This window comes from Hyperolius riggenbachi, chromosome 3 (assembly GCF_040937935.1).
Source record: "Hyperolius riggenbachi isolate aHypRig1 chromosome 3, aHypRig1.pri, whole genome shotgun sequence".
Classification (NCBI taxonomy): Eukaryota; Metazoa; Chordata; class Amphibia; order Anura; family Hyperoliidae; genus Hyperolius; species Hyperolius riggenbachi.
The window spans coordinates 262,165,255-262,181,304 of NC_090648.1; the positions used below are offsets into that span (position 1 = coordinate 262,165,255).

The following is a 16,050-nucleotide window of genomic DNA, read 5'->3' on the forward strand; positions in this document are numbered from 1 at the left end:
AAAAGACCGACAGTAAAGATAAACTATTCTTTAGGGATGTCAAAGGCAGCAATAAAGAAATCTTATTTTGTAGTAAGGAAGAATTAGGAACTCTGCTGGCTATAGATTGCTCTTACTGGCTTCCTGTCTTTTCCACAGCAGATGGTCAATTAGATGTTAATAAATCTGACCTGCAAGCACATTTGATGCAAATTGTATGCAGCTTGGAGTTTTGCCAATCAAATGCACTTCCTGAAAAGTCTGATTATCCCAGTTCCAATTTGCAAATAAGCTGGAATGATCCACATCTCAATGGCCATATGTGCCATAAAGGACTGGAATTAAGTGATATCTCACCAGTAGGGACACAGACAGCGGCAACAAGCTAACCACAGTTCTAACTTATCCTGACCCTGACCAAGACTAGACAAAGCTTATTTAAGTTGAATGTTAATCAGATATATTTAAAGAGGAACTGCAACCAAGGATTGAACTTCATCCCTATCAGTAAAAAATTGTTACCTTTTCTCAAACAGTCCATCGGGGGCTCTCTATGGCTGATATTGTGGTGAAACCCCTCCCACAGAGTGATGTCAGCACCTAGTAGGTACTGACATCACATAGTGGTAGCCTTATTGCATAGGGATGGCCCTGCTTATGAGAACTCATGGAGAAGCATGTGATCATTTTGATCAGCTGATAGATTTGCAAGGTTCTGATTTGCTGGTCCTGATCATGTTGATCAAACTGATCACATGCTTCTCCATGAGTTCTCCTAACCAGGGCCATCCCTATTGTTGCATTATGGAAAGAACAGCTGTTTCCAACTACCAAAAAAGCAGCATCTCCTTCCAAAGACATCACCTGCCAGCAGTCAAAATGTTACCATGTGATACATTTCAGAATGTAAATCAGGGAGAGGAAAGATTTTACAATGGGCAAACACTGACTAAATCATTTATAAATAATTATTGTGAAAATTAGGCACTTTTTTCATTATGGTATTTTCACTGAAGTTCCTTTTTAATACTTAAAAATATTTGGAAAAATTCCACAACTTACAGACAGAATAGATATAGAGTAATGTCCTAAACATAGTTTCTAAAATTCTGGTCATATCAAAACATATTTTAGGATAAATATTATTGGCAAAACAGTATATACTGTACATTTTTAAAATATTGTGACGGAATTCATTCAATATAAAATTATTTGAGTAATGTTGGCTAAAATTATGTTTTCATTACAGCTAGGTCCGCAATTGGTCAAGTTTATGCTACAGACAAAGACTACCCCTACATTGGCATCTCATACAAAATTGTATCTGGAGGCGGTACTCTGGATGCTTCAAACGTTTTCTGGATGGATCAATATACAGGGCAAATTCAGCTTGCTAATATGCTAGACTATGAAACTACACGACAATACCTGCTTACGGTGCAAGCTACGGATTCTTATCTTATTAAGACATCGACAGTTGTAAATTCTTATCTTAAGACATCGACAGTCTCCGTAAGAATCTATATATTCTAATAACAAAATTTAAGTACTTCCTTCATCTCTTAGGTAAACCAAATATAGGCTTAAAGGGAATCTGCTACATACGGAAATAAAACAAAAAAAACATGATACTTACCTCGGGAGGGGGAAGCCTCTGGATCCTAATGATGCTTCCCCATCCTCTACAGCCAGCCCCAATCCATCACTGGAAGCCCCAAATAACCAATAGCAATAAGAGGTGCGCTGCACACAGGCCCACTCAGCGGAAACAGCCGGAGCCTGATCAGGTCTGCTCTACTGCGAAGATAATTAACCCTTTGCACACTCACATGCACACATTCATACAAATGTATTCACAAAAATCAATCATCCAGGAATGACTGCTATCCCTGATCGCCGCTAGGGACTGTTAGCCGGCGAAAGCACCGTCTAATAACACTGTACAGCGCTGCGATCTAAGGCAATGCTGTACTGGGGACAGCCGTGTGACACGGCTGTCCCCCTGGGAGGCAGCTGATTGGCTGGCGGGGGGGGGGGGGGGAGGATTAAAGAAAAAAAATAGGAAAATTTATAAAGAAAAAAAATGTTTTGTTGAAAAAAGGCAGGAGGGATCAGACTCCACCAACAGAAAGCTCCGTTGGTCTTATTTTGTAAAAAATGGCCTGTCACTAGGGGGGTTTAAGACCGCGGTCCTCAAGAGGTTATCTTCTTGCTGACCGCTCAATACCAATTGGCATGAACGCGGCAGCAGCACCAGGACCACTCAACGCCAATTGGCGTGAAGTCCTGGGGGCGGAGATTGCAGGAGATTGCGTGCATCCCTGCTTGAATGACAGAGCTCTGCTCCGTCGTCAGTCTCCCAGTGGCGATCGTCGGTAGGAAACTGTTAAACTGCGAAACTGCCATCTACTTACATGGTACAGCGCTGCGTGACACAGCTGTCCCCTGGTAGGCACTGGAGCATTCGGCTGTCATAGGCTGATGCCTATGACAGCCGATCGCAGTGATTGGCTGGCGGGGGGAGGAGGGAGGGCTAGGGATAAAAAAAAAAAAATAGCAAAATTTATTATAGAAAAAAATACAAATAAATAAATAAAAAACAAAAAACAAACAAACAGGGCAGTAGTGATCAGAGCCCACCAACAGAAAGCTCTGTTTGAGGGCAGAAAAGGGGAGGGGGGAATCACTTGTGTGCAGAGTTGTACGGCCCTGCAGCAAGCCCTTGAAGCTGCAGTGGCGTAGTTTGTAAACAAGGGTTTAAGCCTGTGGACCTTTAGTGGTTAAGAAGGTGCTGGGGGGCTCGATTTTCTGGTTCAGAAAATCAGATTTGTTAGAACATCTAACCTCTGCGGCTCATGAGAGGCCAGAGTGCTTTGCCAAAGTGTGCGACTTCTGGTATGTTAACTATGAGACTCCTTTGGGTCTTGGAAGATAAAATTGAGGATTTTGTGATGATGTTGTGTATAGTTTCTTCTTTAAATGAAGAGTTAGCCGGTGAGAGAGTTTTATATTGTTTGCTGATGTAGGTCATCTTACTGTTACTAGGTGATCAATCTGTATTAGCTATCAATGCTGCATTGATGATCATAATTTTAGCTTCTTCCCTAGACTCATGGGGCTTACAGCAGGTTACAAGATATACAATGGAATTGCTAAGATATAAGCTTGTGATTGAATACTTACGTATGTATAACGTATGTTCAGTATTGTATCTTGTATTACGGTATCTTTTTGGATGGTGTTGTTTTTTGGTATACGTGTATATACAAATAAAAACAAACAAAAAACTTTTCAATAAAAGTTGTGGGACGTGCGGCAGCACTTCAGATGAATCCCAGAAGCCGTGCCATGCATGGCTATAGGATTCGCTGACTCCCGCACGGAAACGGATGGAAATGTTGGACGAATTGCTAGTGCAAGTGATTCGGTCGGCGGCACCATTATTTCCTATGGCAGAGTGTGATTTGCATGCGGGGAAACTCTGCGAATTCAGCCCGGTTTCCGCGCTAGTGGAAACGGGCCCTTACAAAAAAAGTAAGGCACGTGGCATGTTTTCTGAAATGTGGGATGCACATTGTTGAGGCATATATTCGAAAAATGTAAAGTTCTGAAACCTTCTTTAAATATTTTTACTGACTTTTAACAGATTTTGAAGAATCATGTGACAATGCAGCATTTTTTTTTAAATCAATATTTACTGAAGTCAAAGATAGTCACATAACAGCCAATGACAGTGAACTACAACATTATAGTACAAGCTTTGTCAATAAATGGTCAGGGTGATGTAAAATTATATTGCTTGCAGTTTAAAAAAAAATCTAATTTATTTTTTTATTTAAATTTTTAGGTGACAGTGAATGTTTTGGAAGCTAATGATGAAAAACCCATATGTGTACCAAATTCATACACACTGTCTGTACCTGTGGATCAAGCAACAGGATCAGTCATTCAGAATTTTAAGCTGCAATGTACAGACCGTGACTCTGGACCCACCTCATTTATTTATTCTATTAATTCAGGTACAAAAAGTAAGATTTAAAGGGTCATCCAGCCTAGAGGGATATATACAGGATCTTCTAAAAAAATTAGCATATTGTGATAAAGTTGATTCTTTTCTGTAATGTACTGATAAACATTAGACTTTCATATATTTTAAATTCATTACACACAACTGAAGTAGTTCAAGCTTTTTATTGTTTTAATATTGATGATTTTGGCATACAGCTTATGAAAACCCAAATTTCCTATCTCAAAAAATTAGCATATTTCATCCAACCAATAAAGGAAAAGTGTTTTTAAAACAAAAAAAGTCAACCTTCAAATAATTATGTTCAGTTATGCACTCAATACTTGGTTGGGAATGCTTTTGCATAAATGACTGCTTTAATGCGGCGTGGCATGGAGGCAATCAGCCTGTGGCACTGCTCAGGTGTAATGGAGGCCCAGGATGCTTCGATAGTGGCCTTAAGCTCATCCAGAGTGTTGGGTCTTGCGTCTCTCAACTTTCTCTTCACAATATCCCACAGATTCTCTATGGGGTTCAGGTCAGGAGAGTTGGCAGGCCAATTGAGCACAGTAATACCATGGTCAGTAAACCATTTACCAGTGGTTTTGGCACTGTGAGCAGGTGCCAGGTCGTGCTGGAAAATGAAATCTTCATCTCCACAAAGCTTTTCAGCAGATGGAAACGTGAAGTGTTCCAAAATTTCCTGATTGCTAGCTGCATAGACCCTGCCCTTGATAAAACACAGTGGACCAAAACCAGCAGCTGACATGGCACCCCAGACCATCACTGACTGTGGGTACTTGACACTGGACTTCAGGCATTTTGGCATTTCCCTCTCCCCAGTCTTCCTCCAGTCACTGGCACCTTGATTTCCGAATGACATGTAAGAGTTGCTTTCATCCGAAAAAAGTACTTTGGACCACTGAGCAACAGTCCAGTGCTGCTTCTCTGTAGCCCAGGTCAGGCACTTCTGCCTCTGTTTCTGGTTCAAAAGTGGGTTCATGCTTCCATCTGCTGAAAAGCTTTATGGAGATGAAGATTTCATTTTTCAGCACGGCCTGGCACCTGCTCACAGTGCCAAAACCACTGGTAAATGGTTTACTGACCATGGTATTACTGTGCTCAATTGGTCTGCCAACTCTCCTGACCTGAACCCCATAGAGAATCTGTGGGATATTGTGAAGAGAAAGTTGAGAGAGGCAAGACCCAACACTCTGGATGAGCTTAAGGCCGCTATCGAAGCATCCTGGGCCTCCAAACACCTGAGCAGTGCCACAGGCTGATTGCCTCCATGCCACGCCGCATTGAAGCAGTCATTTCTGCAAAAGGATTCCCAACCAAGTCTTGAGTGCATAACTGAACATAATTATTTGAAGGTTGACTTTTTTTGTTTTAAAAACACTTTTCTTTTATTGGTCGGATAAAATATGCTAATTTTTTGAGATAGGAAATTTGGGTTTTCATGAGCTGTATGCCAAAATCATCAATATTAAAACAATAAAAGGCTTGAACTACTTCAGTTGTGTGTATTTGAATCTAAAATATATGAAAGTCTAATGTTTATCAGTACATTACAGAAAATAATGAACTTTATCACAATATGCTAATTTTTTGAGAAGATCCTGTATATATACACTGTTTATATATGTTACAGCCAGAACCTAAGGTCTGGCCACTTCTGGTTCTGGCCAGTCAAAACTAGAAGTGGCCGGCTAATCCGGCCAATGTGCAAAACATACTTTTATTTTGGACTTTGGCCGGCCAGAATGCATTGTGGCTAAATGTGGCCAGCCAAGTCCCAAAGTCCCAGTCACCCCCAGCTGCCGCTCTCCACACTGCCGCAAATCCAGCTGTCCCCGCTGAGCTCTCTCTGCAAGTCGAGCTGTTTCCCACTGCTGCAAGTCGAGCTGTTCCTACTGCTGCAAGTCGAGCTGTTCCCACTGCTGCAAGTTGAGTTGTCCCCACTGCTGCAAGTCGAGCTGTCCCCGCTGCTGCAAGTCGAGTGTCCCCGCTGCTGCAAGTCGAGTGTCCCCGCTGCTGCAAGTCGAGCTGTCCCCACTGCTGCAAGTCAAGCTGTCCCCACTGCTGCAAGTCAAGCTGTCCCCACTGCTGCAAGTCGAGCTGTCCCCGCTGCTGCAAGTCGAGCTGTCCTCGCTGCTGCAAGTCGAGCTGTCCCCGCTGCTGCAAGTCGAGCTGTCCCCACTGCTGCAAGTCAAGCTGTCCCCGCTGCTGCAAGTCAAGCTGTCCCCGCTGCTGCAAGTCAAGTTGTCCCTGCTGCTGCAAGTTGAGCGGTTCCCACTGTTGCAAGTCGAGCTGTCCCCACTCTGCCAGATGCCAGGTCCCATGATCACAAGAGAGGCTTGAAAGGACCCGAGGCTGCCTTTCATTCTACCGCTCTTAAGCAAGGACCCTGGGCTGCCTAAATGCTGCCGACTGCTTTCTCCTCTGGGGCTGCATGAGAGAGGTGACACACAGGACCCTAAATGCTACCAACTGCTTTCTCCTCCAGGGCTGCATGTGAAAGAGGTGACACACAGGACCCAGGGCTACAGGTGACACATGGGGCTCTATTCACAAAACTTCTCATTAATTTACTGATCACCTAATTGATTAAAAAAAAACAAAAAAAAAAAAAAAACTTTCAGCACATTTACAAGCAAAAAAAAAATCACTCAAAGTAAGTTGTTCCTGATTAACTTCATTTCAATATTACTTTTCTTGCCTTAATAATATTATATTTTTACTCTTTAGAAGCTTTAAAACATACCATAGATAAGGTGAAAACAAAGGAAAACAGGTGGAAAAGCTGTGTGAATGTTCTGAGATTTGTGCATTTTGGACTTTGGCCAACTGACTTTGGCCATTTCGCAAACTGGCCGGCCAATGTCAGAAATTACCAGCATTTTGTACTTTGGCCGAAGCCAAATTTGCCAGTTCTAGAAATGGCCGGCCACTTCCCACTTTGGCCGATTTCTGGTTTTGGCCATAACATATACACCAAATACCTTGTGGTGTCTGTTCTCAGTACAGCTCCTTTTCTGAGGTCATGCCTGTTTTATCCCTGATCAGGTTAAATGGGCACCCTGATTGGCAGGCGTCTAATAGATGTCTGTGTTAATTATCAGCAATTGGGCGCCCAAGTGGTGATTTGGCATTTTAGTAGCTGATTGGCTTCTGCACACTAATTAATGGTTGCAGCTGACTGTAGATGATCAGCTACTACTGTCGGTCATTTGGGAGCCGCCGTTACGAGGTTAGTTTTAAACACTCGTAATGCCGTCTTTAGGAATTAGGTGGGGGGTTAAGGTTAGGCACTTATTAGGGGGTTAGGGTAAGGCATTAGGCGGAGGGTTCTTTTTAGGCACTTACTGGGGGGTTAGGTATTAGGTGGGAATTATTTTTAGGCACTTACTGGGGGGTAGGGTTTAGCATTAGGCGGAGGTTTCTTTTTAGGCAATTACTGGGGGGTTAGCGTTAGGTATTGGGTGGGGGTTCTTTTTAGGCACTTACTGGGGGGTTAGGGTTAGGCATTAGGTGTGCGTGTGTAGGAGGGGAGGGGGTTAGGCTTTTACAGAGAGAGGTTCAAATGAGAATGGGTCCTGGGTGCTGCATAGTAACATTTTGGTAACATAAATTACCAATACTCTACTACTAACGGCACCACCCAGAGCATAACTCATAACAATGCGTACTCATTTTATTCTGTTCACTCCACAGGCATTACTGCTGTTGGCCTGATAAGTAAAGGCTCTGTCTCCAGTATTTTTACACAGAAGTAGCATTGACCATTTTATCCATGCAGTAAATGTTACCAAACCATAATTTTAAGGAAATAGAAGGATCCACTGAACATCTGGGTAGATTCAGAGTGGGATTCTTTCAGTAGTGAATCAGCAGTATATTCCTAGAAATATTGAGTGCATCTAACACTCACTGTTTTACACTGGAGACTGTCTACCTTTGCTATTTATATTTAGGATAAGAATATAATCTCCCAGCTGTATATATTTATACAAATCCCACAAGTGGCTGTAACATACATCTGTTTCTGTTCTCTGCAGGAAATGTGAACAATCATTTTGCGTTCTCACCCTCTGCTGGTTCCAATGTCTCCAGACTAGTGCTTGCCAATCCATTTGATTACAGCGGTGGTGGTGCTGATAAGACATGGAATTACAACCTAAGGGTTTATATTACTGATGGCAACTTACTGTCTGCTTCAGCTAAATCACTTGGTGTTGTCCAGACTGGCACTGTGTCTTTATATATTAATGTCTATATTCCTGGGCTGACTACCACTGTAACAACTACTACAGTAAGTAATCTATCACCTGTACTCAATGTACACTTCCAATAAATGTGACAATAATATCTGCATGTTAAACAAACATTATCTGAAGCAGCTGTCAGTACTCACAAATAAATAGTATTAATAGAAACATTTTTTTCCCGTAAATCAATGTTTATTGAGATCAATGGCAATGAAATAAGAACAAACAGTAAATGGATTGACGAAAAGTAACATTCAAAGAGCAAATGTAGCACAATCCAAACATAGCAACTTTTGAAGAAAAACAGGAAAAAGGGAATGGGAAGGTGAAGGAGAATGGGGGGGGGGGGAGGGGAGGTAAGAGAGGAGGGAGGGAAGAGGGGAGGGAAAAGGGAAAACATGTCGTAGGGTCATTTATCCAGCACTACATCAACATGAAATAACAAACACAATTGTACATCATCAAAGTGGCCTGAACAATACGGACATAGCGAGTTGTGGCCATTATATAAATTAAGAGTATACATCAAAGAGGTAAGGACGAGCACCATTCAGAAAGAGAGTTCCAAGACGGTAGGAACAGCTGCTCTAAAGATAAGTAGAAAGCATTTTTTTTCATAAAAATTGTTCTGAATAGTCTGAAAAGGTTTAGAAACCGTTGCAGGTTTTAATTGCTCTCTGTGTCTCCGCTGGGGAGATTTGCCAACTTCCTGTCATGTAGCTTTGTAGCTGTAATATCACAGCTGGTAGTCCTGTGCACAGGAAATAAGGGACAACATATAAAAGCTAGTCAAGAATGCTAACTCTTCACAATTTAAATAAATAAATAACATTTTACTCTGTTGCTGTCATTCCTGGAGAATTTCCTCCATTTCCTGTCTGGACAGGAAGAAGTGGGAATGCTCACATCCGGGGACACAAGGCAATAATAAAGCCAGAGACTGGAGTAGAACATACAATCTCCATGGAGATAGTGTCCAGAACCAGATTTGAACCAGGGGCCCCAGTTGCAAGGCAAGAGAGCTATATACTACACCACCAGCCACTTCTTTCTTGAGAACAATTATTTAAAAATTACCGATAATGGGAAATTGTAAGCTAAAAAGCAAAATGGGGGAAATAGGCAGTTTGAAACAAACAGCACTATTCTTCTTTGTATCATGTGTTTTTTGCCTCTTCCAAAATACAGAATGCCATGGACCCCGTGGCGTAGCTAAGAAGCTGTGGGCCCAAGTGCAAGTTTTGCATTGGGGCCCCCCAAGCTCTCTATACATAACAATTGATACGCCACACCAAAACCAATCAAGGAAAACCACAGTGTCAGAGGTGCAAGAAAGGGATGGGAAACAGTGTATTAATGATCACTGCTATTCTAATCATCTATAGAAGTGAATATTATCAGCATAGGACCAATAAAGAGCTAATACTGCGGTTGGGGGTGGGCCCCTCTAGCCCAAAGGGCCCCGATGCAGTGGCTACCTCTGCACCCCCTATTGCTACGCCCCTGCATGGACCTTTTTTATGTGGTAAACAGGCTTGTTTGCCTCTTTGTGAATGTGGAGATTCATTTTGGCATTTTAACATATCGGCACTATTAAACATGTGCTGATCAGAATAATGACAATAATTTAAAATAAATCAGAGTTCAGTATTCATACAGCTGTGATTGAATGGTTTGTGGGCTTGTTTAATCCTCTTAAAGGGAAGGTTCGAGCAATATAAAAAAAAAAAATCTACTTACCCAGGGCTTCCTCCAGCCCCTGGCAGACAATATGCCGCTTGCCGCAACTCTGCTTCCAGCCGGTGGTCCGGGGTCCCCTCAGCTGCAGATGCCGACCTCGCCAGGCCACTTGTGATTGCACTTACATGGTCTGGAGCCAGGTGAGTGCGACCACGAGTGGTGCGGCCGTGCGCCTGCACAGGTGCAGTAGGTGCCGGTCAACATCTGCAATGGAGCGGAACCCAGGCCACCGGCTGGAAGCGGAGCTGCGGCGAGGGACATATCGGCTGCCAGGGGCTGGAGGAAGCCCCGGGTAAGTAGATCTTTTTTTCTTTTTTTTTTTTTATTTCTCCTCGCATCTGTCCTTTAAACATTTTTAATGTGAGATGGTACAGTTGTATTCAAGGGTTTTGGGTGTAATAAATAACACTCACAGAAAAAAAAACTGAAGGGTACAGGAAAATGTCTTGTAAGCAATCATATTTTCAGTCAAATGTCATTTTTAAGGGAAATACTACAAGATATATTTAAAAATTCCAAACCAATCATGTGCCCCCAAAACAATCATGTACCATAGGACAAGCATGCCAGCCAGAGCAGCTTCTAAAATATGTCAGCACCCATATTCTTTCATGACTGGTCAGAAGAGCTGCTTTTTAGCCAACAAAAAAAAACCAAAATATATTGTAATTTAATAGGATAGGTCTGTTTCAGGCTTCCCAGTCCTCATCAGTGTAAGATATGAGCACCATTACTTCTACAGGGCTTAGGAAGCAATGAGTCCTGTAATACTTATAACAAAAGTGTTTATATAAAAAGTACAGCCAAGCACCAGCCCTTTCTGTTTGCTTAGTCAGTGTAAATAATTGACTTAAATATTCTAAAGGAATTTTTCCACTCTGTTACCTCTGGTGTTTTTAATGGCAGCCTTCGAACCGCTTACATTTACCTCCGCCATTAAAACAAATCCGTTTCCTTTAACAACTGAAGGCTCACATTTACAGCATCACACAATCACATATTGTGTTTGGTTGCATTAGGATTTTACAATGTGTATCTTCCGGCATTTACTGAAACCTGATACTCAGCACTTGTTACTGAGCTCTCTAGGTAACAAGGATGACAGAGTTCCTATGTACTAGCAGCGCAAAACTAAAATGGGAGCAGAAGGTACACAGTTCCCAGTCCTGTGACCTTAAAGAGAACCTGAACTGAAAATAAAAAGTCAAAATAACCATACACAGGTCATACTTACTTCCTGTGTAGTCTACTTCTCAATCTCTTTCTCCTCTCCTGTGTCCCATTTGTCCACTGTGATCAATGGAATTCTCCGATCTCCATTTTAAAAATGGCCATTACCCCATAACAGCTTCCTGGTCAGCACACTGTTAAACTGTAATATCACCCACTTGAGGCATAGGGAAACATGGACATTACCTTGCACATTCAGTTGTAACTGACAGCTGCCGATATACAACTGACAGCAACTGGTATATTTCAGTTCTGACAAAATATTGTCAGAACTGGAAGGGATCACTGTAAGCAGAAAATGGTTCCTTCTGAGAGGAACTGACAGTGAGGTAAGTATGTAATAATCATTTGCAGCTACAACGTGTTTATTTTAAATAATTTTACTCACTTCAGGTTCCCTTTAAGCTTTCACCCTAAAGGTGCCCAGTATAACATTTTCCCCAGATGTGATTATTCAATCAGATTTGCAGGCTCTAAAGTAATCAGAAGGTAATTATCCATTGCCCCCATAATCAAATAGATTAGGGCACTCCTCTCTTCAGATACAGTCATAAAATCCAACATTCCGATCGACATAATTCTGTATTACAATCTGCATAAAGAGATAATTTGCATATTCCACAGTGGTGCATCATGGGTAACCACAGTTACACACTTAAATCTAAGAAGTTTTAAATCAGAAATATCGGAAATACCTTCTGTTTTAAGAAGGCAAACCACATTAAGTATTACAATCAACCATACAATCATTTCAGGATGATTTTCTCCACATACTGCATGTTTTTCTGTACAATTTTATCATCTGATGAATGATCGCATCAGGGGAAGATATTGTTCTGTTAATAGGCACCTTTAGAAGCGGGCTGCCATTCCTCTATGTACAGGACAGAACAGAATTAAATTTCCCTTCTCGTCTTTTATCTGTCTGTTAAGTGGATCTAGGCCTCCAAATTCAATTCTTCTGACAGTAAAGGTGCATTGAAGCAGCCTCTCCATTATGTCTACACTGCATTCTAGCCACTTACATTCCACAAAGTCCAGATCTGAAGGATGGACCCCTTCATTAGAGGGTATAAAGTAGTAGTTGCGGACCCACTTGTAACTCTGGGGTCTCTCCCCTGTGGTTGCAGGGGCTGCTCCCCTGTAGGTATGCCCCTGCTTTTGGCCCCTTTATCTCTGGTACTGATTCAGTTTACTTTTCTCCTGAGTTTTCTCACAGACAGGAGAGGTTTTCTCCTTTTATCTACTAAATACAATCCCATGTGCAAACTAAGGACAGAATAAGGACATGTGAGAGTCAGTAAGAAGACTATGGAGAGTGGCACTGCAGAAAAGGAAAACTGGTTGATCTACCTTTGCTATGCACTTTTCTCCACCATTGTCAATGTATTTGTTTATAAACTGAGACTCAGGTCAAAGTCATAAATTGTGTCCAACCCTTCTTCCCTCACCAAGCTGCTCCCACGGGCCAACTGTCCACACCTCTAGTCATGTGATATTTGTGACAAGATTAGTGGAAATTGACAGTGACCAATGGGAGCAGCTTAGTGAAGGAGGAAAAAGGTGGACACAATTATAATCCTTCTAACTTTTCCAACAGGTTTTTACTGGCTGTATTCATTTTATTAAAGTGAATGTTTGTGGCTTGTTTATACCAGAGTAGAAAATAGTTGTTTTTGAATGGAGTCATCTGGTGCATTGCTGATATCCATAGAGAACAGATATCCCTGGTGAGATTTTGCACCTTAGCTTTAGGTCATTTAGTTGTTTCTGGTGGTAGATTTGCATTTCTAGCCACCTTTAGAATCTGATATCCTGGGCTATATGCAATTCACCTTTCTCCTAAGTTTTCTCCTAGGCGATATTCGTTCATCTTCAATTTAAAATAACTTTTTAGCCCTTCGCAATGAAAAAAGTACAAAAAAATAGGTATAAAGTACTACCAAAATTACTTTGCGCATTAGTTGGCTTGCTGGTGGTTAAAAAAGCATTTTATTTACAAGTTGGGAACATTTCACCTAGGAGAGAAATCAGGTGAAAAAGTGAATTGCATATAGTTTAGATTTACTGGTTTTACGGCAGGCATATAGACAATATTGATTTCTGGTTGCATCTGATGAATAACATACTAGGCTTCAAAGATACGCCAAGGCTGCATAGGAAGTATTTAGAAGCATTCATGGTGACATTTATCTATTCTTAAAGGATTTTTCACACCTTATAATCTAATTTTCTAAGTCGGCTGAAAATTACAAAAGTTTTGTTGAACAGGTTCCACATAATTTGGTCTTACAGCAACTAACTGCCGCTCCCTCTGTGACTCCCGTCTCTCTGCAATACCCGGCAGTGTTCTCTCCAGACTTTTTACTTCTCATGCTGCAATGAGCTCACACACTTACAGGTGTAAAGGAGGCATATGACTGTTTCAAACGGGTCACTAATTACTGCGCCTCTCTTGCTTTAAAGGCCATGGCTATTGTAGGCAGAAACAAAATTAATTAATTTGTTGCTGAAAACAGTGTTAAGGTGGACATACATCAGGCAACTTGGTGGCCGAAGTTGGTTGCATATATCGGTTGGACATACTGCAAGATGTTGGGCCGGCTTTCTTGATCGTGTGCATGGCAGTAACGGTGAGCGATATCGGGAAGAACAATGAACTGATCCCATAATGTATAAATGTGCTGTAAGTGTGCGTTTATCCATTACCTCTCCTGTCTCGCGGTGCCCATCAGTTATCTCTTTTATCTGCTCTTCTATTTGCCGCATACACGCTTACGGCGCATAACACGCCGGTACGTGACGTTAAAGACACGCCATGCTGGCAGCGTGTATGCGGCTAAAGGAAGAGCAGTGGTAGATGGGACGGGTACCGCGACACGGAGAAGTTAATGTATGAATGCACACTTACAGCACATTCATACATTAGGCACAGCGGCGGGGGGTTCATTGCTCACCCCCATATCATGTACATTCCATTCAGAACTCGACCCTTAGCGGATGCTTATCCAATGCATATATTTTACTTCATTACAAACAACGGTCATACAGTATAGCAAAAACCAGCACAACGTTTCGGGTTCATTGCCCTTTATCAAGTGCTTCATCCCCATATCACTCATAGTTACCGCTGCACACCTGATAGAGCAGGGCCCGACATCTTGCAGGGAATCAGGAATCAGTCTGCTGTGTATGGGCAGCTGACAGATCTCTCTATAATCAGATTCGATTCGAGAGAAATTTGCCTCTTGGTCGAAAATGCCCATCATCATGTTTATTTTTAATATATTTATTAAAAAGTAGGTGGCATCATATTATTTATCATATATAATAATGGTATTATCCTCTTTGTTAAATTTAAGATTCTGACTTATGTTTGTATTTTTACAGCCTAGTGTTATCTATGTCGTGAATACTACAAATGTGTATTCAGCGACTGCGTGGTATATACCATTTGTGATTACGCTGGGTGCTATGCTTCTACTTGGCCTTCTTGGGCTCTTGGGATACCTAATAGCGAAATACTGCCCATGCCGGAGCAGTCCAAAGCCAGATACAGAAATGCTGTGAGTATTTGGAGCAAAATGTATGCTTTTTTATTTAAGAAGGTTTTGGTCTGTCTACAAGATTTGATTGACGGTTAAGCATAGTATATAACACAGTATACTTGTCAATGCAAAATGATCCATACACGTTTTAATATCCCCATAACATCAGTAAATAACAACAGAAGGAAATAAAGTGTAACAAAATCAGTGCCCATTGGGTTTATTTATTCTACTTCTCATCATAGGTCCATGGCCTTATGGACCAGTGCAGTTCTGAAATTTCAGCTATATCCCTATTGATCAACTTATATTTTATCATTAAGAGACTTAAGTAATGTATTCGTTGTTTTGTTTTTTAGATGAATTGGACTTTTTGCATTTTAAAAAGAAAAAAAAAAACATAACAGATTTAAAAAAAACAGTAATACTGTACATAAAAATGAAAATTGTATTCAGCTATTTATCCCCTTTATCAAAACCCCTAAATGATGTTGCTGGTACAAAGTATATTGGTGACATTTTAAAATAAAAGTATATTTTACTGCTATGTTTACTTTTTTTTTCTCCTACCAATGTATTAATAATAATAATAATAATAATAATAAAAATTGTGATAAAAAAAATAGGAAGAAGTTAATTGTGGGTTAATTGATTATATTTATTTCGCAGTGGGTGAGGTCTTTAAAATGGGTGTGGTTATAAGGTGTGGGTAAACACTCTTTTCATTGTAACAGTCCCAATTTAGCGCCTATTTCATGTTTTCTAATATAAAAGCCAACAGCCCTGTGGCAATATATTGTGTGATCATGCAAACTTTACAATTGAATTGTTTTATAATGTGTGATAATAACTGAAGTTTATATATGGGAAACCTCCAGTTTGTGGTTATGACTTTTTACTATATTGCCAAAGTATGTTATGATTTCTAAGATTTATGTCCCTCGCTTAAGTCAACTGAGGGCAGTCGGCAGGTGGCAGCGCTAAGTTTCAGCATAAAATCTATTGGGAATCTGTCTGCAGTATATGAGCAATCAATAGATCCCATCTCTGATCAGAGAGGGATCTATCTGATGGTCAATCTGATGGCAGATCGACAGATTTAACACTTCCTCACACAAACGTCAACACCTTGCTTAGCAATACTCTAATTCTAGGTACACACGATGCGTTTTTTCGGTCGATTTTCCGTTCGATTGATTTTTTAATTAATAACTGGGGAGCTTTATCAGGAGGAGTACAGAAACACATCACAATTATTTCAAGGGGTGATAGAAGG

The 16,050-nt window shown here is 41.0% G+C and overlaps 1 protein-coding gene across 1 annotated transcript in view; it reads left to right on the top strand.

Annotated features, from left to right (window-relative positions):
• The window catches only part of CDHR3 (cadherin related family member 3), an 80,233-nt gene that overhangs the window by 54,566 nt on the left and 9,617 nt on the right, over window positions 1-16,050 (top strand). Inside the window, 4 exon segments of the mRNA XM_068276272.1 lie at window positions 1,229-1,491; window positions 3,827-3,998; window positions 8,047-8,300; window positions 14,617-14,792. Of these exon segments, the coding sequence (XP_068132373.1) occupies window positions 1,229-1,491; window positions 3,827-3,998; window positions 8,047-8,300; window positions 14,617-14,792 (865 nt within the window).